Source organism: Haliotis rubra, unplaced genomic scaffold (genome assembly GCF_003918875.1).
Source record: "Haliotis rubra isolate DU_JTF1 unplaced genomic scaffold, ASM391887v1 Scf344, whole genome shotgun sequence".
Taxonomy (NCBI): Eukaryota; Metazoa; Mollusca; class Gastropoda; order Lepetellida; family Haliotidae; genus Haliotis; species Haliotis rubra.
In genome coordinates, this window is record NW_025767018.1 from 101,160 (window position 1) to 126,078 (window position 24,919).

The 24,919-nt window shown below is 41.8% G+C and overlaps 1 protein-coding gene across 1 annotated transcript; it reads left to right on the forward strand.

Annotated features, from left to right (window-relative positions):
- The first annotated feature begins 7,620 nt into the window (after positions 1–7,620).
- Positions 7,621–22,298, forward strand: LOC124284733. Its single transcript, XM_046720838.1, has 6 exons — positions 7,621–7,665; positions 14,749–14,788; positions 15,536–16,229; positions 16,490–16,773; positions 19,879–19,989; positions 21,724–22,298. The coding sequence occupies exons 1-6, from the start codon at positions 7,621–7,623 to the stop codon at positions 22,296–22,298; spliced, it is 1,749 nt and encodes a 582-aa protein (XP_046576794.1).
- Positions 22,299–24,919: the final 2,621 nt, after the last annotated feature.

The following is a 24,919-nucleotide window of genomic DNA, read 5'->3' on the forward strand; positions in this document are numbered from 1 at the left end:
TGCGTTAGAGGGGTTGGGCTGCTTTGTTTACGTTTTAGTGGACTGTGATTGGCTAAGGGATGGGCGCGGACCTCGCAGCGGGTTTAGAGCACTATAGATGAATGAAATTGACTCCCAGGTCTAAATGTGTAGGCACGTGCTGGTGATAGAGTGATAGTTATGGGTAAATTGAATTTTGACGCCTGATCTAAATATATAAGCTAGAAGTGAGTGGTAATGAGAGGGTTTGTTTGGGAGGTTCTAAATTTTGTGGAGTAAGTTTTCAAGAAAGGTGGCTATGGCATGGAATATAATGGTTGGATTGTGGGGGTTAAGTAGGAGGTGTATGTTATTGTGGAATTTCGTGGGAATGTTGTTGTGTAATTGCTTAATGTTTGTTTGTTGCAGCTGGCAGTGAGTGAATATGTGGTTTATGTCTTCCTGGGTGTTGCAGTGTGTGCATAATCCGTCTGGATGTCTGTTTTGTTTATAGAGTGTGTAGTTTAAGTTAGTGATGCCTGTGATTAGTCTGGTTATTGCCGTGTCAATGTTTTTGATGTTTGAATATGTGGGAATTTTTCTTATTGGGGATTTGATGATGGATGTGACCCAGGTTGATTTGTTTGTGCTGATGTTGTGTTGAAAGTTGGTATTTGATATGTTTGTTTTAATGAGTTTTTTTGTTTCTGATTTGGATGTGTGGAAGTTGAGGTTTGGTGAAATATGGGATGTGGCGAGTTTGGCTGCTGTATCGGCGGTGTCATTTCCTGTGATGTTTGAGTGGCTGGGGATCCATGTGAATGTGATATTTTTGTTTGAGCGTGTGAGTGAGTCTGTTTGGATTATTACATTGTGTATGAGGTCTGGGCGCGATTTAGAATGCATGTTGTGAAGTTGTTTGATAGAATTGAGTGAATCGGATAGTATAAGGAAGTTTGTTTGGGGAAGGGAGGGAATTAGGTGTAGTGCAGTGAGAATGGCAGTGAGTTCGGCAGTGTTTATTGTGGTGTAGTTGGTGTAGTGGAAGTTTGTTGTGATGGGAGGGGTTTGTTGAACGTGGATGCCTAGGCCTGTGGGTTTGTTAGAGCTGACTGATGCATCTGTATATATGTGTGTGTGATTGGGGTAGTTTGTATTTAAGTAGTTGTTTGTGATATTAGTTATGGTGGTTTGACGGGTGCTTTTAGGTAGTTGTTTGAAGATTGTGTCAAGGGACATGTCTGTGATGGGTGGGGGTTTGTCGTGAATGTAGCTTGTAATGGGAGGTGTGTGTTGTAAGGTGATTAGCTGTTGTGCATGTAGCAGACTGTATAGGTGGGTAAGGCATGATGCTTTAAGTGGGTTTGATTTGAATTTTTTAAGTGTAGATTTTTTAATGTTTTTATATTTGTTTGTGATTAATTTAAATGTGGGTTGTGTTGGGCCCCAGCCCAGTAAGTGAGTGTGGTTTGGTTTATTCTTTGTGTGATTGAAGAGGTGCCTGTGAGAAGAAGTAGTGTGTTAAGAGAGGTACCACTCGCGCCGAGGGCTAGTTTAAGGGCTTTAAATTGGATGGAATTAAGTTTTTGAAGATTGTGGGAGGGGAGGTAGTGGAGAACCGGTGCGGCGTAGTCCAATCTCGATAATATGAGAGTTTTGTATATATTAATGAGGGTATGTTTGTCGGCACCCCAATTTGTGCCGCTGATGGCTCGCATTAAGTTCAGATCTTTTTGACATGAATTGACCAAGTTATTAATATGGGGTGTCCATGTCATGTGGTGGTCGAAGGTTACTCCTAGAAATTTCGCTTCTTTTTTTAATTCAATTTCTTGGTTGTTTAAGTGTAGTTTGGGGGGTATAATTTTGCATATGCTGTCGTTTGAATAATATGCCCACGGTTTTTTTAACGTTGATGTGGAACCCCCATTTTTGGGCCCAATTTTGAATGGAATTTAGCATTTTTTGAATTTTGAGTGATGCCTGTTTAACTGAGGTTGAGGAAGTCCAAAATGAGATATCGTCTGCGAATTTGGCTGTAGTGATTTCAGGCCATTTATCTGGGAAAATGTCATTAATCATAAAGTTGAATAGGGTTGGGGATAATATGCTCCCCTGGGGGGTTCCATTTTCTAGAGGGTATGGGTCCGAGATGGTGTTGTGGGATTTGATTGTTATTTGTCTCTCGTTTAGAAAAGAGTGAATGAAATTTAGTATTCGACCGTGAATGGCATGTTTTTGAAGTTTTTGTAGGAGGCCGTTATGCCAAACCATGTCGAATGCCTTGCTGAAGTCAATAAAAATGGCCATAGTGTATTGTTTCTGAGCTTGTGCTACTTTAACATCTTGTTCTAAATGTAAAATGTGGTCTAAAGTTTGTCGATTTGGAGTAAAGCCGCTCTGGTCCTCCTTAAGTAAGTTGTTGGTTAAAATAAGGTGTTTCAGCCTGTTGTTTATAATTGTTTCAAGGGTTTTACAGAGGTGGGAGGTAAGTGAGATGGGGCGGTATGAGTCAGGCTCGTTCTTGGGTTTCCCTGGTTTGAGGATTGGTACCACTCTGGCTGTTTTCCAGCTGTTGGGGATAGTTCCTGTGGTCCAGATATGGTTGAAGAGGGTGAGTGTGAGGTTAAGCATGTTGGGAGGTAGTTTATTTAGTATTGTATATGTGATGGTATCTGGACCTGGGGCTGAGGCTGATTGTTTGTTTTGAGTGCAGATTTGAGTTCATGTATGTTGATTATTTTATTTATGGGTTTGTCTGTGTGGGGGTTGTGGGGTGTAGGGGGTGGTTTTAATAGTGTTTTGGAAGGTGGATGGGTAGTTGGTGGAGCTGCTTGTAGCCGAGAAGTGGGCAGCAAATGCATTTGCTTTGTCTTTGTTTGTGGGTTGGTCCGGAAAGTTAGGTGAAATGGTTTTTTTGGAAATGCCCTTTATGGCTTTAAATTTATTCCACAAGGTCCGTGGCCTTCGATGAGATTGCCTGAGGGTAGTAAACAGAAATTTCTCCAATGGGTGATTTTGCTGCCTTGATAATTTGTTTGGTTTTGTTACGTAGTTGTTTAGCTAAATGTAATTTTGAGCGGTCCCTTTTGATTGATTTAGGGCCTTTTTTCTAGCCTTTCTGGCGTTTATAATTTCATGGCTCCACCACGGGACTGTTTTTTGTGCTGGGTTGGGCCGAAAAGTAAGGATGCATTTGTCTGTGATATTTAGAATTATGTTTGTAAGATTGCTGTTAAATGTGTTTATGTCGGGGCTGTAGATGGTTGAGGTATTAACTTGCTTGCATAATGTTTTGAATTTTTTCCCAGTCTGCTTTTTAATGTTGTATCTGGTTTCTGTGGGTATGGGTGGGGGAGTGGTGGTTGCACGGGTGGGAATGTGTGAGGTAATGGTGATTTTGATGGGGCAGTGGTCGCTGCCCCAGGTGTCGGTGTGTACCTCCCAGATACAAGCTTGTGTTAGGTTAGGGGTGGTGAATGTGAGGTCTATGGCTGTGGGTGTTTGAAGGTGCACGGGAGAGGGGGTAACGGGTGGGTTGATTGTCATTTAGGCAAGTTAGGGAATGTTGGTCTAGCCAGTCGGTGAGGCGGGTACCGTTAATATCAGTGTGGGGTCTTGTGCCCCACAGTGGGTGATGTGCGTTAAAGTCTCCGAGTAAAATGGTGCTGGGAGCTATGAATTTAGACAATATTTCCAAATCTTGGGGGGTGATTTTGATAGTAGGGCTTCTGTAGACGTTAATAATTGTGATTTCTTTGTTATTTAGTTTAGTGTTGATAGCCAGGACTTCTAGGTTGGTTACGGGAATTTGCGATGTAAATGCCCACCCCCCCCCCGCCAGGGGGGCCTGGGTAATTATGTGGCCGAGGTCTATCTTTCCGAATGAAATTGTACCCTGGTATTTTGAAGGCGTTTTTTGGTGATAATCTAGTTTCTTGAAGAGCTATAATGTCGGGGGCAATTTTGTTATGGGCGATGAGTGCCTTGAGCTCATGCCCATGCGCTCGGAGACTGTTGCAGTTCCACTGTATAAGTGCCATGGTTGCTGTAATTTGGAAGAGGAGTGTAATAAATGCCATGGCGTGGGGCATGAATATGGAAAAAGGTAGATTTGGTGCTTTAGTAGTTTAGTGGTTGGTGTTTAAAAGGGGTTTTTGATGGCGATGAGAAGACTGGCTAGACTTTTGCGGTAGAGTTTAGATTTGTGTGCGAGAGTGTGTAGTTTTTTTGCTGTGGGTTTGTCCATGAGTGTGGCCATAATGACAAATTCCACTAATTTGTTTAGATTTTGGCTGAGTTTTGTGGTGTGAGTGTTAGTGTGGGATTGTGGGCTGGTGGTGGGTTTTATTAAGTGGGGGGTGTGTGTTTTGTTTGTGGGTAGGAGGTTGGTGGCTTGTGTTGGGAGGAGCTTGGGGTGGGGGAGGGCTGGTGGGTTTGGATGGGGGTGCAGTTTTGGGGCGTGTTTGTTTGGGTGGGGCAGCTGGGATGGGTGTGGGTAGGAGGGCTGTTTGGGTGGAGGGTGTTTTGGCGGATTGGGGTGGGTGTGGTTTGGGTGGGCTGGTGGAGCGTGGGGTTTGGTGGTTGGTTGGGGGCGGTGTTTGTTGGGTTTAGGTGAAGGTGGGGGTGAGTAGAGCGATGAGTTGGGGGTAGAGGAAGTGTAGGGCGAAGATGAGGTAGCTGAGAGGAGGGAGTGGTATGCGAGTAGTGGGCGTGCAGGTTTGGGCAGGTCGGTGTTTTTAATATGTTTGTTTAGCCTGAGTATGTGTTTTTGTTTAATGGGACATGTGTTTTGTGTAGCGGTGTGGCCGGTTGTGTTGCAGTGAATGCAATATTTTGGTTGGCGACATTCGTCTATTGTATGAGTGTCCGACCCGCACTTGGGGCATAGCATGGGGAGTTTACAAGCGTCGGATATGTGTTTGTATGAAAAGCAGTATTTACATTGTTGTGGGTTTTTCCGTGTAGGGTGAACTTTGTAGGTGAGGGCGCCGAATGTAATGTGGATTGGGAGAGTTGTGGTGTCGAACGTGAGAAAGGTTGTTTGTGTGTTAGGATTGTAGGTGGTGGGTTGTCTGTTATTGATGGCTCTGAAATTTGTGATTTTAGGTTGGTTGGGGATGGTGTTAGCGATGTCGATGTAGTGTTTGATGTCTGTTTCAGTTTCTCTTGTGTCGATGTATATTACTCCTTGTATAGATGTCTGCCAGCGTGGGTATTGCCAATTTATCTGTTTGCCGTCAATGAGGGTGTGGTTAAGGGTGTGTTTTAATGATTGTTGGTCAGTGAATGTGATTTTAAAGCCTCGTCCGCAATTGTTTATGTATTTGTATTTAATTTTGTGTTGTTGGAGGCAAAGGGCGAATTTGTTAATGGAGTATGTGTGATTGAGCGGCGTGAGTGTTGGTGGCGAAGGCTAATAGTATGAGCTTGGGTTCTTGGGCTTTGGGTGGGTGGCTTGGTCGCATGTTTTTGTTAGGTTGTGTGATTTCAGAGGGAGAGATGTGTGGGCGTTTAGTGGATTTGGTTTGGTGCTTGAGGGTTGTGGCGCTGGGGGTGGTGGTTTGATGGTTGTTGAGTTTGGAGAAGGGAATCAATATCGATACCAAAAATTGATGGGGATGGGGTCGATTTGGTTTGGGGAGGTAAGGGGTGGGAAGTCTTTGGTGGAGTAGAGAATAGCGAGGCCGAGGGGGCTGGGCAGGCCATGGTGTGATGAGGGGGGGCGGGGAGGGGAGAGTGGGCTGGGGTAAAATATACAATACACAAATGATAATACAAACAAATTTAAGAAAGAGAGCATATATACAAATGAAATGAAAGAAAGGGTATGATATAGTAGCGAGCTACAGTTTGAGTGATTTTTTTTTAGTCAAAGTTTTTAGCACAAGTAACACTTGCGTGTATTCCAGACCCCGGGGGGCCACGGTGCGGCGACCAGCAGGGAGAGTTGGGTTGGTTTGTGGTCAGTCGGCTGGTGTCGGTAGAGAGGAGGAGGATAGATAAGGCGAAGCCAGCTTTGTGGTGTGAGTTAGAGCGATTGTACAGGTTTGAGACATCCATATATAGTTTAAGCCAGAACATTGCAAGATTGTTTTAACAACATTGATAAGAGGTAAATATATGTTTGGGTCATTCGTTTTCATTGTAAACATGATCCGATATAAAATACTAGACAATGTGCTAGTTGATGAGATTAGTTTGCACCAATATGAAATGATTCTAACCTTTATAAGTATATCTGTTGGATATCTTCCCAGTTCACCATATATCATAAAATCTGGTGTTGATTGCTTAACTTTTAATATATATTTACAAAATTTTAAATGAACCCTTTCTAAGATAGTGCTCTTCTCAAAGCCCCAGACTTCTGAGCCGTATAACAAAATCGGCTGCACAAGGTTATCGAACAGTTTAAGTTGACAATCAATGGGAATATCTAACAAACGTAATTTTCTAAAAATCGCATACATTGCTCTTGAGGCTTGTTCGACAATTCTCTTATGAGCTTTACAGAATCTACCAGTGCGAGTGAATAAAATACCAAGATATAATATTATGAGACCGATTCAATATTTTGCTGTTGTAGCTTGAACACATGGTGTATTTTGTCAGGCCTCCTCCCAAAAATTATTTTCTTAGTTTTAGAAAGATTTACAGTTAATTTCCATCTTTTACAATACTCATCAAATAAAAATAAACATTTGCTTAGGTCAGTAGGGTTTTCTGCGAATGAAACTGTGTCATCTGCATAGAGTAACAAAAGAAGTTTTAACTAGATACCGAGATCATGTTGAATGTTACTATTCAAATGTTCAAGGCCATTAAAATTATTGGTTAATAAATACTCTTCCAGGTCATTTAGGTATAATGCAAAGAGAAATGGGGAGAGATTTTCGCCTTGTTTAACACCAGAACAACAATGAAAATAATCACTGGTATTACCATTGTATGAAACACATGACTTAATACATTTGTACATGTTACGTATGACGAGGAAACATTTACCTGAAATATCATATTTAATCATCTTACTCCATAAACCGGAGCGCCACACAGTATCAAAAGCTTTACTAAAATCAACGAAACAACAATACAATTTCTTATTTTGGCTAAGATAAATATCAATTACAGATTTTAAAACGATCATATTGTCAATAGTTGAGTAACCCTTTCTAAACCCCGATTGCGCTTCACTTATCAGGCTGACCTTATCAGAGTACGCTTGTAGTCTCTTACTCAATACGGAAGTGAACAGCTTACCCAAGCAGCTTAATATTGAGATTCCCCGGTAATTACTGGGGTCAGCTTTGTTCCCGTTGTTCTTATAAATTGGTCTTATCCTACCCGTAAGCCACGATTCAGGCATTACGCCATACTCTAAAATGACATTAAATAACTTTACATAAAGAGGAAGCAGTGTATTGATCGTACCCGACTCCTCCCCACCCACACCACGTTCATTACTACTTTCTGCTAATTGCAGTCCTTTGTTGGATTCCGATTACACTGAGAGCATGGGTTTGTGAATCACTGCCAAATATCAATGATGGCTAACAGTGATGTAAACGGCTACATATTCACCATCCCAGGAGATACATCTCCGACTTGTATTATCAACATGCACTCCCGACATAACAATACAGATTGTTATCAGTAGGGATGGTTGACAAGCATGCGAATTTAAGACAAGCTCGGACAATCCAGGTAAGTAAATTCCACTTGTAATCCTCAACGGATCAAACAGTGATTAATCCCTATTGATTAACAAACAGACTCTTCTCACAATAAACCCCCAACGATCAATTTCCCATTAGCCCGCTACAAATTACATGTTTGTTCTTCAAAGTTTTGTGCCCAAAGTGTATTTACGGCAACACATATATTTATCTATTGGTACAGGACAACAAGAAATAGTTGTTTTCGAACGGTGACAAGACGAGGTCGCTCTGACCGTATCAAAATTGAGGTACTCGTGTCCACGTGATAAGGATCCCGTTATGTTTACGTTGTCGCTCGTCAAACACATCAGTGGAACATGAGACAGACAAAACAGTCGATGTCCTGCTGTTCTCAATCGTCATTAACGAGCTTACGAACGGTCTACCAACGCTGGATTCTCCCACGGCCACCTTAAGAAGGCTGAACGAAATGGTTAAAAAATTGTTCGTACGGCGTTCGCATCCGTTCGTAAGAGTATTTGTGACCAAAGCTTAGACAACACAACAGACCAGAGAGGGGCAATTATATTGTACTTGACTTTGAAGAACGGTGAATGCACGCAGCAGGTCACAACTAGGGGAAGATGTTGATTGAGTAAACTGTTGGCTTGTCCGATCCCCCGAAATGATTTTTAACTTTTAATTGGCTTCAGAATGGATTATTTGCATCCTTTATCAGCCGTGGTCGCTTAAGTTTTATTAAATGGGAAATTCAACAATTCCAGCTTACAGTGTAATTGAAACAGCATTACTGATGAATATCAAAAAGCGGTTATAGTGTTGGGTTTTTTTTGTATTTGTTGCGATGTTGTTTGGCTACTGCTGCTGCTCTGTTGTTGTTGTTGTTGCTGCTGCTGCTGCTGTTGATGATGATGATGATGATGATGACGACTATAATGATGATGGTGGTAGTGATGGTGATGACAACGTACGAAGACTGCGCACCAATCTATAGAAATAATAATATTTTTGTTTTGATAAACGTTGTTTTAATTACTTGTTTGAGTGGCATATTTAGAAGTTGAGATCGTACATATATGGAACACGTTTTTATGGATAACAATTATTTTTTAGTGCGACGTTTCGATACAGATTTTGTACCGTTGTCAAGCAAGACAACGGTACAAGAATCTGTATCGAAACGTCGCACTCACGAAATAAAGAAGTTGTTATCCATAAAAACGTGTTCCATGTTGTTTTAATTATTTTGAAAGAAACATATGATTTGATCAAAATATATGTACCTTTGTGCCAGTGTGTGGTGACTATATTCTGACTATAGCAAAGTATGTATTTGGTATATAATGATTAAGCTATATAGTTGGTTTGTTGCAAAAGTTTCCACGCTAAAAATGTAATGTGAAATCAAAAAGTTACACGAATGCCTGTCTGTTTTACAAATCGTTGAATATCTGTGGGATTGGGAAAGGTTCACAAGTTCGTCTTGTTTATCGCCCGCTATATCAAGGTGGGCTTAACTAACCGTTCCATGACCCCAAGCCAGTGATTAATAGCATGAGCACCAAGTCCACGCAAACAGCCACGTCACCGATCCTGGCCACCCAGAGGCGACTTTATGACTTGGTTGGTAAACGTCATGACGTAGATCGATGCTCATGATGTCAGTCACTGGATTGTCAGGTCCACACTACATTATTTTAAGAACATTTTAAGTCTAGTTTCATAGGCTATTTATATATACTGACTAAGAAAAGAAACTAAACATCGGAAATCGATCAAGATTTTCTTCTTTTTTTTTACTTGTTTGGTAACGAATTCATATTTACCTTGAAGTTACTGAAAACCATTGTCAGTGGAATATTGCTGAAGGCAAACTAAACCAACTAAAATCAGTTTCGGAATCTCTACGGATCTTAGTGTCTACTACCGCTCTTACTTGATATATGGATATGAAGTTATTGCTCTAAATGTTTTAGGATGGCAGTGTAAACGTTTCAAAGGTTTTGAGCGTAAACTATACAAAACCAACGTAACTTTGTAAAACAAAATTTAAGCAGACTTAATTCAAGATGGCCGTCAACAACTTGCAACAAGACAGGACAAGACTTCTTAGCAATACCTTGCTTAGTTTACTGATGAAGCTTCGTGAATTTACCTTCATCAAGAATGTATGCAGTCTTGGCGTGACATGGGACATCAAGTATCGTTGATTTATTGATCTTATGGATAATTGTATATACTGGACTGTCGTCAGTTTAAGTGATTCGGAGTGTTAATGAGTGAGTGAGTTTAGTTTTACGCAACGTTTAGCAATATTCCAGCAATATTACATTGGGGGACACCAGAAATGGGCTTCACACATTCTACCCATGTGGGGAATCAAACCCGTTCCTTCAGCGTGACGACAAACGCATTAACCACTAGGCTACCCCACCGCCCCCAGAGTGTTAATTACTAATATAAGACACAAAGTGTCGGCAAGAACCAGCGGGAGCCTTCAGCTGACAATCTCCGTGTTTTCAATGTCGAGTAGGTTTCGAGCCTTATTTCTACATATATTATTTGGTTTTGTTGCCATAGCAACAGGGTTCACTAGGTGAGTATGTTAGGTATTAATTGAACCTTCACGCCTGATGTCGTCGTCCTCATTTCAGACTTTGTAATATGGGTACGTACCTCCCACAGGCTGAATAACAAGAGACAGTAATGACTTAAAACGTCTATACTTCTTTACAAAGTGGTTTCGATCAATAACGCTTATAACATAACATGAGAACGTATGTATGCGTTCGAAGACACCATCTGTCTTGTTCGGCGAATTTGTTGTCTGGTGCATAGAGCGTTTGTCTGTTGTGCGGAAGGCCAGTTCGATCCTTCGATCAAGACGGTACTTTAGGCAAGCTATCTCTCAGTACTATTTAACCGATATGAATGCTACAACGACGATGATGATGATGATGATGATGATGAACATCATCATCACCATCGTCGTCGTCGTTACATTAGACTTATGCTATTCATGTCATTATAATCATCGACATCGTCGTTGTCGTATTTTATTGTGTAAATTAGTATTATTCCATATTATAATGTCTCCATTATGCCCGGACTGTCGACAACAAGAAATTATCCATCCAAATTACTTGTCGACAGTCCGGGAAAAGGGAGGTGATGTTCTACATGAGTGACTTCACTCCCAGTGTTCTCGAAATTAACAAACCAATTAAAACAGAGTGTGATATATATAGTAGACAATATATTTATTTACTCAATATAACAACATGCATGTATCATATGTCACACAATATAACATATTTGTATATATATTTCATAAAGCTCACACAATATATTTGTGTGTGTGTTTTATATAAATAAGTGTTTTCTGCAGGTGTATAAGTAATAAATATATAAAAGATGAGTCCAGTTATTTCTTCTTGCCAAAACTCCTTTATATCTGCACTAAAGTAATCTGAATGTTCAGCCAAGATGAAGCAACTCTGACACATGGTCTGTGTAATGCAAGTCAGTAAGTCTGTCGGCAAGAAGGTCCAGCGTCGATGATTCGGTAGCGACGTCTACGGACGGGATATCTCTGCTGTCCTTGGATCTGCTGAATTTTAACTTCAGTAGATGACTGTTCTTTTTGTAGCATATATATACCCAAATGCTAAATGTTTACAACAGCATTTCGATAATCCTTCTACTCCCAATATCACAAAATAATTTGTAAGCTCTCTGTTTCTTTCCGGATGTTGTTGCATGTTAAACTCCAAAATGGTAATCCTTCCACTCGCATAACGTAAAATAATAGTCTGTTTGCAACCTTAATTCTCTTGCAAATTGTTAAAAAGACATTCTCTTTAATCAACTTAATTCATTTACTCATGATACGAGCATAGCTGTAGCCGCCATAGCCACTTGCAAACCACTAAGCAAACATTCTCTTTCATTAATTAACACCGTCACAGTATGTTGACCACGCGATGTCGACACTCCGGTTTGTTTGCTTTGTCGACGGTTAGGAACATCCTATTTTTCATTTGTCAACAGATCGGGCTGACACCCCATGATCATCGCCGTTGTCGTATTTTATTATGTAAATTAGTGTTATTCCATATTATAATGTCTCCATGATCATCGTCGTTGTCGTATTTTATTATGTAAATTAGTGTTATTCCATATTATAATGTCTCCATAATCATCGCCGTTGTCGTATTTTATTATGTAAATTAGCTGGCACCCATGACGTAACTAGAATACAGTTAAAAGCGGCGTTAAACCCAACTGTCAATATGACAACGACGATGATCACTGGTGTCAGCTTGATGTGGAAGGGTAGTCCGATATGAAGCAGGCCTCAGACGTGAGGTATAGTACTGACAAAGAAGCAACTTCTGGGCTTATTCAAACTAAAGACCATAGGTATGAGATACTTGGCAAAATCTATATGCGCAAGATAAAATCTAACTTTTCGTCGTATATGTAGATCTCTGTATGGTAGAAGTCAAGGAAAAATATAATGAGCTGTAAAAAAACAACAATAAATCCGGCTTGATTTTCAATCATAATGCCATAATAATGGGCCATTTCTAAGCAAGATGTTTAGATGGATATACGCACCATGCAGTGAACTTTCCGACAGAACTGCTAATTTTGCAGTTTTACTTCTTTGGTTAAACGGTGAAGCAAATTGTGCTAAGGTACTGTCGTTTGGCCACTTAATGATTCTAAAGCAATAGCTATTTCTTACAAGTGGGGGACCATTTGCTAGGAAGAACAGCCATGTGTGCGAGTTGTACCTGTGAAATTGAAATTTTACTGCACACAGGTGTTGATTACCTGGCTGTTCTACCAGCAAGTCCCCCCCCCCCCCGTAAGAAATAGCGAAAAGTGACAACAACTTTATTATTCGGGTGCCTAAAATTATTAGACAAATCATCAGAGTTTGTCTGTTGATTTCATGTGACTGTGCAAAGTTTGGCTTTGTTGCCACTATTAGATTTTGTGTTAGAGAGCAATTCATCGGTCTCACATGAAATCAAACGGACTTTAGTAGCTGAACTGCCTCTCTAACGACGAAGTGTCTTTTTCCTACAGCTTGATACTGGCAGATTACAGCGTGACCTTTCAATGTTCATCAATCCCATCTGAATTCCAATTCCTTTTTCGGCTGCATATACAATTTACATTCAATTTACAAGTAACCCGCTTCGAAAAGAAAACAGCAAATGGGTTCTGTCATTTAACGACATCACAATACGACTGATGAAAGGTCATTGTCCTAATTTGACTAAATTATATAACCTTTACTTATGACTAGGGTTTCAAGATTAACAGACTTGAAGCGATTGCACGTTTCTGACCTTTGTCAAACACACATCACAGTAAGTATGGATTAAACACGCCAATACTTCCAAGACGGAAGTCTATTTTAGTTTAATACTGGAATAAAAACATGTTTACCATAATTGATTTCTTTTCAGATTTGTGATCTGGTCTTGGTGTAATACCTTCAAAGCCATAAAATATATTAAACGCTGCCAGTCATGTGTTGTGAAGCCTGCGTCGCTTGAACTGAAAGTAGGATAGAGTGTATTGTACAAACGTTTGTATTGATTGTTTGATAGGTATTCTTGAAGACGCATAATTGGGAGGAAGTAGAGCTACATAGCACAATATGAAATCAATATGCAAGAGGGGTTAGGAGCAAAATCAGTAAAAACAAACGCGCAAAGGACATCAACCCAAACAGCCTTGACCTAGAAGAGGATTTCAATCAGATCCAAGGACTCCCAATGGGATCCCCTCTGTCACCCCTGCTTACCCATAACCACCTCCCCGATCATCTTTGTCATCCTCACAAAAGACCAGGAGCCCACCTCACTACTCCAGCACCTCAAAAAACGAACATCCCCGAATCAAGTTCACTATGGAAACATGGAACAACAATATGCTCCCTTTGCTAGATGTCTTTGCATCCGGAGTCTACAGGACACCCACCCACTCCGACCAGTACTTTCATTTCAAACTCCAACCAGCCCCCTAGAACTAAATCTGGTGTCAGCTCAACCCTGACCAAGCATGCGAAGAACATTGGCTCCGGCAGCCATGGCCAAAAACATGATCTAAATCACCTGTAGCATGTCTTCACAAACCTCAACCAGGTTTTAGCAATATTCCAGCAATATCACAGCTGGGGACACCAGTAATGGGCCTCACACACTGTACCCATGTGGGGAATTGAACCCGGGTCTTCGGCGTGACGAGCGAACGCTTTAACCACTAGGCTACCCCACCGCCCCTCCACACCTGAAGAGTGACGTTATGTTTGTCACAACAGATTATAGAGAAAACATTTTATAGAGGCAATCTTGCTTTCGCCCTTCGGCCAGGAGGTTTGTTTTCCCCAAATTGTCCACATCAGTTGAATGGTTGTCTATTTTCTGTTTAAAGATCATGGCCAGTTCCACAAACGTCTATTGCTGAAGTTGGCTTCGTGAACTGGGCTCTTGGCAACCTGTTGAGACAGGTGGCCATACTGAGTCTTATAAATATTTGGTCTTGTGTCCTTCAAATAATCCATTTTAAATTCTTACTTTGATTGGATACATTTCCTTCACTAGAGATACATGATGTTCCTACATCTTCTCACTCAGTGGACCTCATGGGTTTAGTTTTACGCTGCTTTTAGCAACATTCCAGAAATGGATCTTCAGCACCCATGCTTGACGTATGAGGCGACTAACGGGATCCGGAGGTCAGGCTCGCTGACTTGGTTGACACATGTCATCCCAATTGCGTAGATCGATGCTCATGATGTCAATCACTGGGTTGTCAGGCCCAGACCTTACTATGTACAGACTCCTGACATTTTGGACTGTGTCGTCAAACAACACAAAACGCACATATATTTATTTTTTAGTCGAGTGTGTGGCAGGGGTCAAAGAAAGAACAGGATAGAAGTCGGCCTTTTCGCGAACACCTGGTGTCATCACTGATTTTCATAAAAATCCATAAAATATATTTTTGTTATTTTCTTGAATGTATATTGCCTGTATTATATTAGATGTACATCTGGACCCTCAAAAGTGTTTTTCTTCCGTTTCAGACCATTATCGTCGTGTTGGTGCCATTGTTTGCAGTAGCAGGTAGGTCTGACCTTGCGGTCGTTCACCGCCAGCAGTGTAATGGTGTTAAGCCAATAAGTACGACTATTGTGTACGGTGTAATGAAGGTTACCATTCCTTCATTAAGAAACATACATGTTTAATATTTTAACTTTAATGGGTATTCCTAATTGACTTCTGGCGGTCTGTAATTGAGTAAGTGTGTTTCTATGCATAAACAATGAGGATATATTCAATGTCATGCGTAGAGATTCATGGTTTAGTCATGCATAAGGCAGTCTATAGTTCAAGCGCTCGCTCGTCACGCCGAAGACCGAGTTCGATTCCCATAAGGGTTAATGCGTGGAGACCATTTTTGGTGTCCCTCGCCGTGATATTTGCTGGAATATTGCTAAAAGCGGCGTAAAATGTAACTAAACTCATTCACTTCATTACATGAAGGACTGACTGACTGAGTTTGGTTTTACACCACTTTTAGCAATATTCCAGCAACATCACGACGGGGGACACCAGAAATGGGCTTCACACATTGTGCCCATGTGGGGATTCGAACCCGGGTCTTCGGCGTGACGAGCCAACGCTTTAACCATTAGGCTACCCCACCGCCCCTTCACGAAGGAACAAGAAGCAGCCTTAAAATGTAATTAAAATAATAGGAAGGGAATTGTTCGGGAACGTTAAACATCTTAAAAGGAATTTTATACAAATAGTCTAATGAAGTTTTCACAAAGAACCATGACGATCCTATAATTTCGGGGTCTTTTCCAGGACAACCTCTGCCAAGCCAGTACGGGAGGAAGTTCGTCGTCATCTTCACAAAAGGTCTCAACCAAGACGGAGCAACCCTCAAGCTGATGATCGCTGCTGTTACGGACGCCGACGTGACTGTCACCAATTCCTTATACAACATCAACACCACTGTATCCATCCCTGGAGGTCAGTCAAGGACCATTACAGTGACCAAAGATATTGCTCTTGCGGCTTTGCTGGTCATAGAAAAACGTGGCGTCCTTGTTCAAGCGACGACCGACGTTTCTGTGTACGCCTTCAACTTCGGCGGCTACTCCTCCTACTCCTTCAACGTGCTGCCTACAGCTACCTTGGGTACCCGGCACTATCTGGCATCGTTTGGGTACGTCAAGGATGCCGATATACCTACATTCGGTGTAGTAGCTATTGAAAATAATACCGTCGTGTCATTCAAGTTCCGACTCACGTTGGACGGCGACTGTGGTACAATGGACGGCGACGCCCTGAAGGACGGTTACGTTTACAACATCACCCTTGATGAGCATGACGTGTTTGAAGCAAGCTGTACAGGAGATTTCACAGGGACGATGGTATTAAGTAGCAAACCCCTAGGGGTTGTGTCTGGACATCTTGGGAGTTTTGTCCCCGTTAATGTTGGCGGGAGGGACACCTTTGCAGAAATGATCCCCTCGATGGACATGTTTGGGCAAAGGTACGTTCTCCACGGACCAGGTAGAGATAGGGAAGCTGTTTTGCGTATCCTAGCAACAGAAGATGAAACAAACATAACTACCTCCGAAGACACTGTTCACGTTCTGATGGAAGGAACGTTTTGGGAAATAGATCTCAAACTGAACAAAACCCTATGCATATATGCATCCAGCCCTGTAATGGTGTTAATGTATGGAAAGGGGGCTTTAGGGGGACCCAGTAAGTTAGGAGACCCTTTCTAATAGTTGCCCCCGTTGAAAGATTCACGGAGGGTTTCACCACGGACCTTTCGGTTTTCGATGGAACGAATTTCGACACGCATGTGACGGTGGTTACGAAGACCTCCTATGCGAAGACTCTGGCTGGGGATTATGACACCGATGAAGTTCCATCATGTCGGTATTCGGTTGCCAGGGCGCCTGTGACAGCCGGGACTCTGACCATTGGACTTGGACCTGGAATTCCTTACGCCGCATTTCTCTATGCATACTTACATTATGAAGGAAATGGGATGTCCATGGGAACTGCTAGACAACCCAATGGCTGTAAGTATCGTATTTGTCATAAACTTACTACTAAATTTTCTAACATTTAATTCTACCCATGAAGATCCGGGTCAGATTTGATCTTCAGTAATTCAGCTTGTCGTAAGAGGCGACTAACGGGATCGGATGGTCGAGCTCGCTGACTTGGTTGACACGTTGTCTTATCCCAATTGCGGAGATCGATGATCACGGGATTGTCTGGTCCAGACTCGATTATTTACAGACTATTTATAGAGCTGGAATATTGCTGTTTACGGAGTTAACAACAACAGCACTAACATTTAATTCAGTTTTCGCAAGCAATGTTTGCATATTATACAAAACAACATTTCTGTGGATTTGTGCATAATAATCGTAATTATATAACGTCATTGTAAAATAACGCCTAGTTTTCCTCAGAAATTGATTCTACGTCGTAAAGGGCAAACTAGCTGTGAAAATAATATGAACCACTGACACCAGGTGTTCCCGAGTGAGTGAGTTTAATTTTACGCAAACACTCAGCAATATTCCATCTATGTGGCGGCAGTCTGTAAACAACCGAGTCTGCACCAGACAATCCAGTGATCAACATCATCGATCTACGATTTGGGATACGATGACGCGTGTCAACCAAGTCAGTGAGCCTGACACCCGATCCAGTTAGTCGCATCTTGCGACAAGCTTTTGGGTTGCTGAAGATCAATTCTAACCCGGATCTTCACGGGTCAGGTGTTCCCGAAAAAGGGCAAGCATGTCCTGCCCCGCCGGTGGTTACTGGCCGGGAGAGCCACATTTCCGAAACAGATAGCCAAAATTGATGTGGCTCTCCCGGCATTAGTTATGGTTGCGTGAACATGGAATGTGGCTCTCCCGTCTATGCTGTCAAAACATGCTTAGTGATTCAAACAGGTTACCGTATTTAACAAAACAAGACATGTTTCCTCATAAGTTTATTCAGATCACAACAGATTTTATTTCTATAATTAGCACAATATAATATACTATAATATTATCACATTATAGTAAAAAATCTTAATCTGTAAAAACATAATAATAATGATAATAGTTTAGTTTGTTGCCATGTGTACATTTCTTATGAAAACTTTCTGCTGCATTGTGATGCGTGGACGTCCACTTCGTGGTCTATCTACGGTGACCCCAGTCTGTCTGTAGCGCTGAATAAGTCTTATAACCGTGATATGGTGGCATCCGAGGGCGTTGGCAACAGCATTGTATGTCGACCCCATCGGCAACATCCCAATGACTCTTTCCCTTTCTTCCGCTCTTAATCGTGGCATATTTCTCGTGCTTGTGTATCATATCTTGCATTCTAGGCTGAGCCTCTCTTTATACCCTATAGAATCATTCTACACGTGAAATTGATGCAAATACTGCTTGAATACTGCTACGTTTTGGCGATTGCTGTGTGAAAATGTTACTTTGCAAGCAAAAATGTTAACAAAGATCATTTTCGGTGTTCCTAAACACTTTTTCACAATATCAAAGACACGTTGTACTTGTTTTCACTGATACAAATCAACAGAAAATGTTTTAAAAGACTGAAATCATAGGTGATTCTTTTACAATTTTACAAACTCTACAACAGTTCTTTCTTGTTTTAATAATTGAAAAATGGTGACTTTAAATGGTTATTTCTGTCTTTAGTAGAATTTTTTTCAAGCTTTTCTTGGACATCTAAATCACTGTTATTTGGTTATTTCGGCATGGTCGAAAATAGGACAATTTAACTCTTTTGAAAACGACGCAGTTCACCTAAACATGAACGCGTTTGAGAATTTGGTTCGTGATTTGTATAAACCTGTGGTGTTAAGTTTTCTTGTAAACTAAAACCTTCTAACATATTTTCGTTGTTAATTCATAGATGGTAGGACGGTAACGTTTCTTATGGCGTTGGAACAGTCTTTTACCGGTTACGGTAATCCATTAATTAATTAATCTATTGGACATGTGGCTTTACCGGCTACAGCCATGTAATTGAAAAGTGGCTTTCCCGGCCTGACACCCCGCCGGTAGCACTTTTGTGTGCTTCCGACCATAACATAAGCATATGTTTATGACTCGCTATCAATACTATGGAACTAGTTAAAATAGGGAATTGCCTTACCCACGTACTTGTGTCATCAGTATTGATAGCGAGTCATAAACATATGCTTATGTTATGGTCGGAAGCACACAAAAGACTTACTGTGTGTGTGGCGGGTGCTACACATGGCAACAAACAAAACTATCAACAAACAAACAAAGTGGAAATGCCTGCTATATGTCTACCATGCTGTGGTAGCTTTGTTGAGGTCTCAGGGAACCTGATTGATCACGTTTTAATATCTATGAAAGACTTGAAGGACGCTCTTTGTAATCTCCTTGAAGTTGATGCTCTATTGTACTTGGTAAAGCTGTGAAATACATACATCAAAGACTGGGACTGTTTGTACATATATATTGTTTTGTGTTGATTGTAATTTCATTAGTATTTGTCACTGGTCAATTATTCTTGTTAATAATTTATAAGTGCCTTTCTGAGAAGTGGTGTTGTTTTCTGGTCTCCTTTGTTTCAAGACCAGGTGGGGCATGAATGGACGATTGAACTATTATCGGACGTGGCTGTGGTTGGCACAATGAATGGGCCGGACCAAAAACAAATTTATAAACACGCACGCACGCACGCACGCACGAACAAACACTCAAACACATTTTTTCACACCACCCCACACATACACAGTATCACTCACTCTCTCTCTCTCACTCGCCTCGCACGCACGCGCGCCATCAATAATACACACACACACACACACACACCTATGACAGACGGCAAAGAGAATCACACCGATGTAGTCGTTAAGGCTGACAGTAAACCCATGACTCTCTGTGTAATAGTGTATCAACTACTATGGACAATCCGAATAAGTAGCATTTCTGTACGTAATCACGATATGTACAACAAATTTGTATTTTTCTAAATGAATATAGAGAACATGGCACATTTTCAGCCTTGAACATTGGCAAATGATAAACAATTATATTTCAGTGTATTACTGCGTGGGTATGATGGTCTCGTCTTCAGATAGGTAATAGTAATGAAAACACGTAACGGTTACTTTTCAGTGTGGAGCGAGTGCCCAGAGAACCCGTGTCTGAATAACGGGACGTGCACTGACGATATCTTTAATTACACCTGCACCTGTCTACCTGGCTTTACGGGGTCGCTGTGTGAAGGTACGTCACGATTGGGTCGCTGTATGAAGGTACGTCACGATGGGGTCTCTGTGTGAAGGTACGTCACGAAGGGGTCTCTGTGTGAAGGTACGTCACGAAGGGGTCTCTGTGTGAAGGTACGTCACGATGGGGTCTCTGTGTGAAGGTACGTCACGATGGGGTCTGTGTGAAGGTACGTCACGATGGGGTCTCTGTGTGAAGGTACTTCACGAAGGGGTCGCTGTGTGAAGGTACGTCACGATGGGGTCTCTGTGTGAAGGTACGTCACGATGGGGTCTCTGTGTGAAGGTACGTCACGATGGGGTCTCTGTGTGAAGGTACGTCACGATGGGGTCTCTGTGTGAAGGTACGTCACGATGGGGTCTCTGTGTGAAGGTACTTCACGAAGGGGTCGCTGTGTGAAGGTACGTCACGATGGGGTCTCTGTGTGAAGGTACGTCACCGTGAGGTCGCTGTATGAAGGTACGTCACCGTAAGGTCTCTCTATGAAGGTACGTCACGATGGGGTCGCTGTATGAAGGTACGTCACCGTGGGGTCGATGTATGCAGGTACGTCACCGTGAGGTCACTGTGTGAAGGTACGTCACGATGGGGTCGCTTTATGAAGGTACGTCACCGTGGGGTCGCTTACGAAGGTACGTCACCGTGGGGTCACTTATGAAGGTACGTCACCGTGGGGTCGCTGTGTGAAGGTACGTACGTCACTGTGTGAAGGTACGTCACGGTGAGGTCGCTATGTGAAGGTACGTCACGATGGGGTCGCTGTGTGAAGGTACGTACGGGGAGGTCGCTATTTGAAGGTACGTCACGATTGGGTCGCTATGTGAAGGTACGTCAATGTGAGGTCGCTATATATGTGAAGGTACGTCAATGTGGGGTCGCTATGTGAAGGTACGTCAATGTGGGGTCGCTGTGTGAAGGTACGTCGATGTACGTACGGGGAGGTCGCTATGTGAAGGTACGTCACGATGGAGTCTCTGTGTGAAGGTACGTCACGATGTGAGGTCGCTATGTGAAGGTACGTACAGGGAGGTCTCTATGTGAAGGTACGTCACGATGGGGTCTCTGTGTGAAGGTACGTCACGATGGGGTCACGATGTACGGTGAGAGGTCGCTATGTGAAGTACGTCACGATGGGGTCTCTGTGTGAAGGTACGTCACGAGGGAGGTCGCTATGTGAAGGTATGTCTCTATAGGGTCTCTGTGTGAAGGTACGTCACGATGGGGTCGCTGTGTGAAGGTACGTCACTGTGAGGTCGCTATGTGAAGGTACGTACGGGGAGGTTAGAAGGAGGGTGTATGACAGGTGACAAGAGGTCCTGGGTTGGGCGTGGAGATGTGTGAGGGAGGCGAGGGTGTGGTGAAAGGGGATGATGGTGATGGCAAGTGGTGGTGTCTAGGGCTTATAGGGGCCTGATCTTAGCTTTACAGGATGGCTGTGTGTAGATGCACCACATCAAAAGAGAAATGGGTTGGGGACGGTTGCTGAGGTTCAACAACATGTAAAGTTCAGAGGGCCATTCTTGAATTTGACAGTAAAACGGTGGCTTTACTATTATATTAAGTACCATTTTTGTGTACCGTTCTATAACCAGGAACTGCCCAACCTCTTAAATTGACTAAAAGGTAGTTGGGACAATGTTATATGATTCCGCGTAAGTAGAATTTTTAAACATATTAGAGACAAAGGTAGTCTATATTCCTGGTTTTAATTTATTCGAAATATATTTTCAGAATCTCTTGCCGCAACAGTGTCTTCGACAGTCTTCACATCAGTTACACTGGACACGTCATTAGTAACGCCTGAAACGTCATCGTTTACGATTGATACGTCATCACACACGACAGATACCTCATCGGTCGAGATGGATATCTCATCGGTAGTGATACACACTTCATCAGTCACGATGAGTACGTCATCATCAATGACGCATACGTTATCAGTGACGGTGGAAACGTCACCAGTCCTGTTGGAAACGTCATCAATAATGACACAGACGTCATCGGTCTTGTGGGATTCGTCATCTATGTCCTTGGAGATGCTAACGCCATCACCTACCCCGCCAACTACAACCACAACGTCTGGAAACAGCGTCACAACCTACACCACCGACCTTGCAACAATATCAACACCCGCAAGCAGCTTCGAAACTTCAGCAACAAACACTCACTCCACAGCATCTACAACCGGAACCACGTCATCAAACACCGTCGGCTCTACAACACCGGTGCCTACGATGTGTGTATGCAGGTGTTCAGTGAACGTCACAAAGAGGAAATTGAACTTATTAAACAACGTATTCAGTTAGCTCTGTTCATAGACAAACGCGTATTATCGAAGTCAGTAAGACGTTTGGTAAGCGTGCTGGATACCCGAAGGTCTGCTACCTCTATTGGGGCGGCAGGCATCGCCGTCATCGTTTCCATGCTGGGATTCTTTCTCCTGACCGACGTTGTCCAGATCTGGAAGGATCTATTTCACGGACCCTTACGCCGTAACTGAAACCAGGGAGTGTTGAAAACTATTTTTATAAAGGATGGGCCTCATCTTTAGGTCATACATGTATAATCCATGATATGACAATCACAAACACATACCCAAAGAAGCACTGAAACCTGGTATATTTTTATTGCGAAATAACCCTTTCCTGAAAACATAATACATAAGTACCCAACGAATTACTAAACAGCCAAACAATGAGGGATAATAATTATTTTAAAATATTCTTTTATAAAATATTTATAAAAATAATCCCCAAAATACTCATGATCACCAATTTTTTTTGTTCAGTATATTTATTAAATGCACATCTAGTATATAAAAGAATTCATTAATAATGTTTTTCAATAACCAACAACGATTATATAAAAGCACAATACAGTACACTTTTGTGCAATATGTAACGATAGGATGATTCATTTTAAAGACATTAAATTGCTAATAATTTTTCAATATTTTTTCCCTTTATTGAGTTTTAAGAAAATAACTTTAAACATGATGGTGATTGTGTAGATTCGCCTATTTCCCACGCAGGGTTTACCGTTTATAACTTACTCAATAAATACAGCAACAAATGGAAGTTATTTTTATAACAAAATACATCAACAATAATAACTTCACAGATTACTGTAGACGAGACCCGTGATGATTCTGATGAGAACAGGTCTTCAGCAACACATGCTTGTTGTGACCCGTGAAGATCAGGGTTAGAATTGATCTTCAGTAACCCTTGCTTGTCGTTAAGACTAACGGGGTCAGGCTCGCTGACTTGTTTTGACACGTGTCATCGTATTCCAATTACATAGATCGATGCTCATGGTGATGATAACTGGCTTGTTTGGTCCAGACTCGAATATTTACAGACCGCCGCCATATAGCTGGAATATTGGTGTGTGCGGCGTTGATCAACAAACTGTAGATAACAGTTAGAAGTCAAGGCCATCGTTCACAAGCCCCAACCATTCTATTGTCATTTACTCAATAAAACGTTGACCTGTAGAGGCGTTGTCTGTGTGTTTAAGGTTTATGGCAAAAATGCATAGTTGGCCAATCAAATGACCCCACATCACGGCAATTTTGTTTACTTTTTTACACTTCTCTCAAATGGAAGAGCGCAAAGAGCGATAACGTTTAGACATTTGACCATGTTTCAGAATAAATTTACACATGTAATCAATTTACTTCGTACATGTAACATGTAACCTTCTCATACCACCCTTTACTCAATATATACTATTCAACAAAGAAACGCATAACCCACAAATCTGTTGCGAAAATGTTGTATTTTCAAACATGTATAACTCGTCCACAAATAGACTTTAAGAAATGAATTTTTACATCAGTTTAGAAGACGGTAATGTCTATACAACCAAGTGGATAATTTTAGATAACGGAGACGCTGAGCGCGATGGTGACCACATAACATGGTCCCGATGTCGGGTCTCCTGGCTCTCAGTCCAATCTCTCTCAACCTGTTCCGTACAGTGTGACCGGATGTCCTCCGAAGTCCAGGCACCCTGGCTGCTGTGCTCTCACACGTGGCGGTACAAAAACGCGAATGTAGTACCCGGATGTACCGACCTTGGGCTACAGTGATGACTCGAGGTCTGCCTGTACGGGGACGGTCATTTGTTATACCTGTTTTGTAGTAAGGAGCTAGTGATATCGTGCTCAGACTAACATTCAGAAAATTGATAATATCCAGCGTGGATTCTTTCAATGGCGATGTTCCGTGTCGCAGCGTCAAGACTTGGCGTAGTGATTTGACCTTGAAACTCCTTCAAAACTGATGCCATTTCCGAGAGTAATTTGGATTTTTATAGCCAGAGAGTGCATGCTCTTTGCTGCTCAATTTCAACTGGAAGGTGATTTCTGTTTCGTTTTGGCGATGCCTTTCTAATTCTTGTAAGAAATCTCATCAAAATCAACATTTTCAGGTAAAGTCGACTTTTCACTTGTGCAATTGTGTAAAATCATGTTATCAACACTTTTGTTACATATTTTGACGATTGTATAAAAAGAATAGGTAATTATTAGATTTTTTAAAATACAAAACGCCTATGCGTTTCTTTTAGGGATAGTATACCTTTTCAAAACAACCTACCTCTATATTCCGTACACCTCCTTACACACCACGGTATAACGGAAAACATCTGAAAGCGGTGTAAAACCAAACTTACCTTCTTCTGTGGGGATTGTGGTTAGAACTGATCCACCACAGAATGTGCTTGTCGTAAAAGGTGACTTTGTGGATTAGGTGGCCAGTGTCCATGCCTCGGTAGACCACCTGCCATCGTGTTTTATCCCCATTTGATTAACCCGTGGTTTGTCTGATCCAGACTCTATTAACTACTGTCATTAATATACAGCGTTATTTTGGTGAGTGGGGTGTGAATTATCAAACAAATAAAGAAAACTTTTGAACATTTT

Bases quoted from the DNA above. Each gene is read 5' to 3' on its own strand.
- LOC124284733 (XM_046720838.1), top strand. From the start codon at position 7,621: ATGGTTGACAAGCATGCGAATTTAAGACAAGCTCGGACAATCCAG. The intron at 14,789-15,535 runs GTAGGTCTGACC...GGTCTTTTCCAG, and splicing joins GCCATTGTTTGCAGTAGCAG to GACAACCTCTGCCAAGCCAG. The intron at 16,230-16,489 runs GTACGTTCTCCA...CCCCGTTGAAAG, and splicing joins ATGGACATGTTTGGGCAAAG to ATTCACGGAGGGTTTCACCA.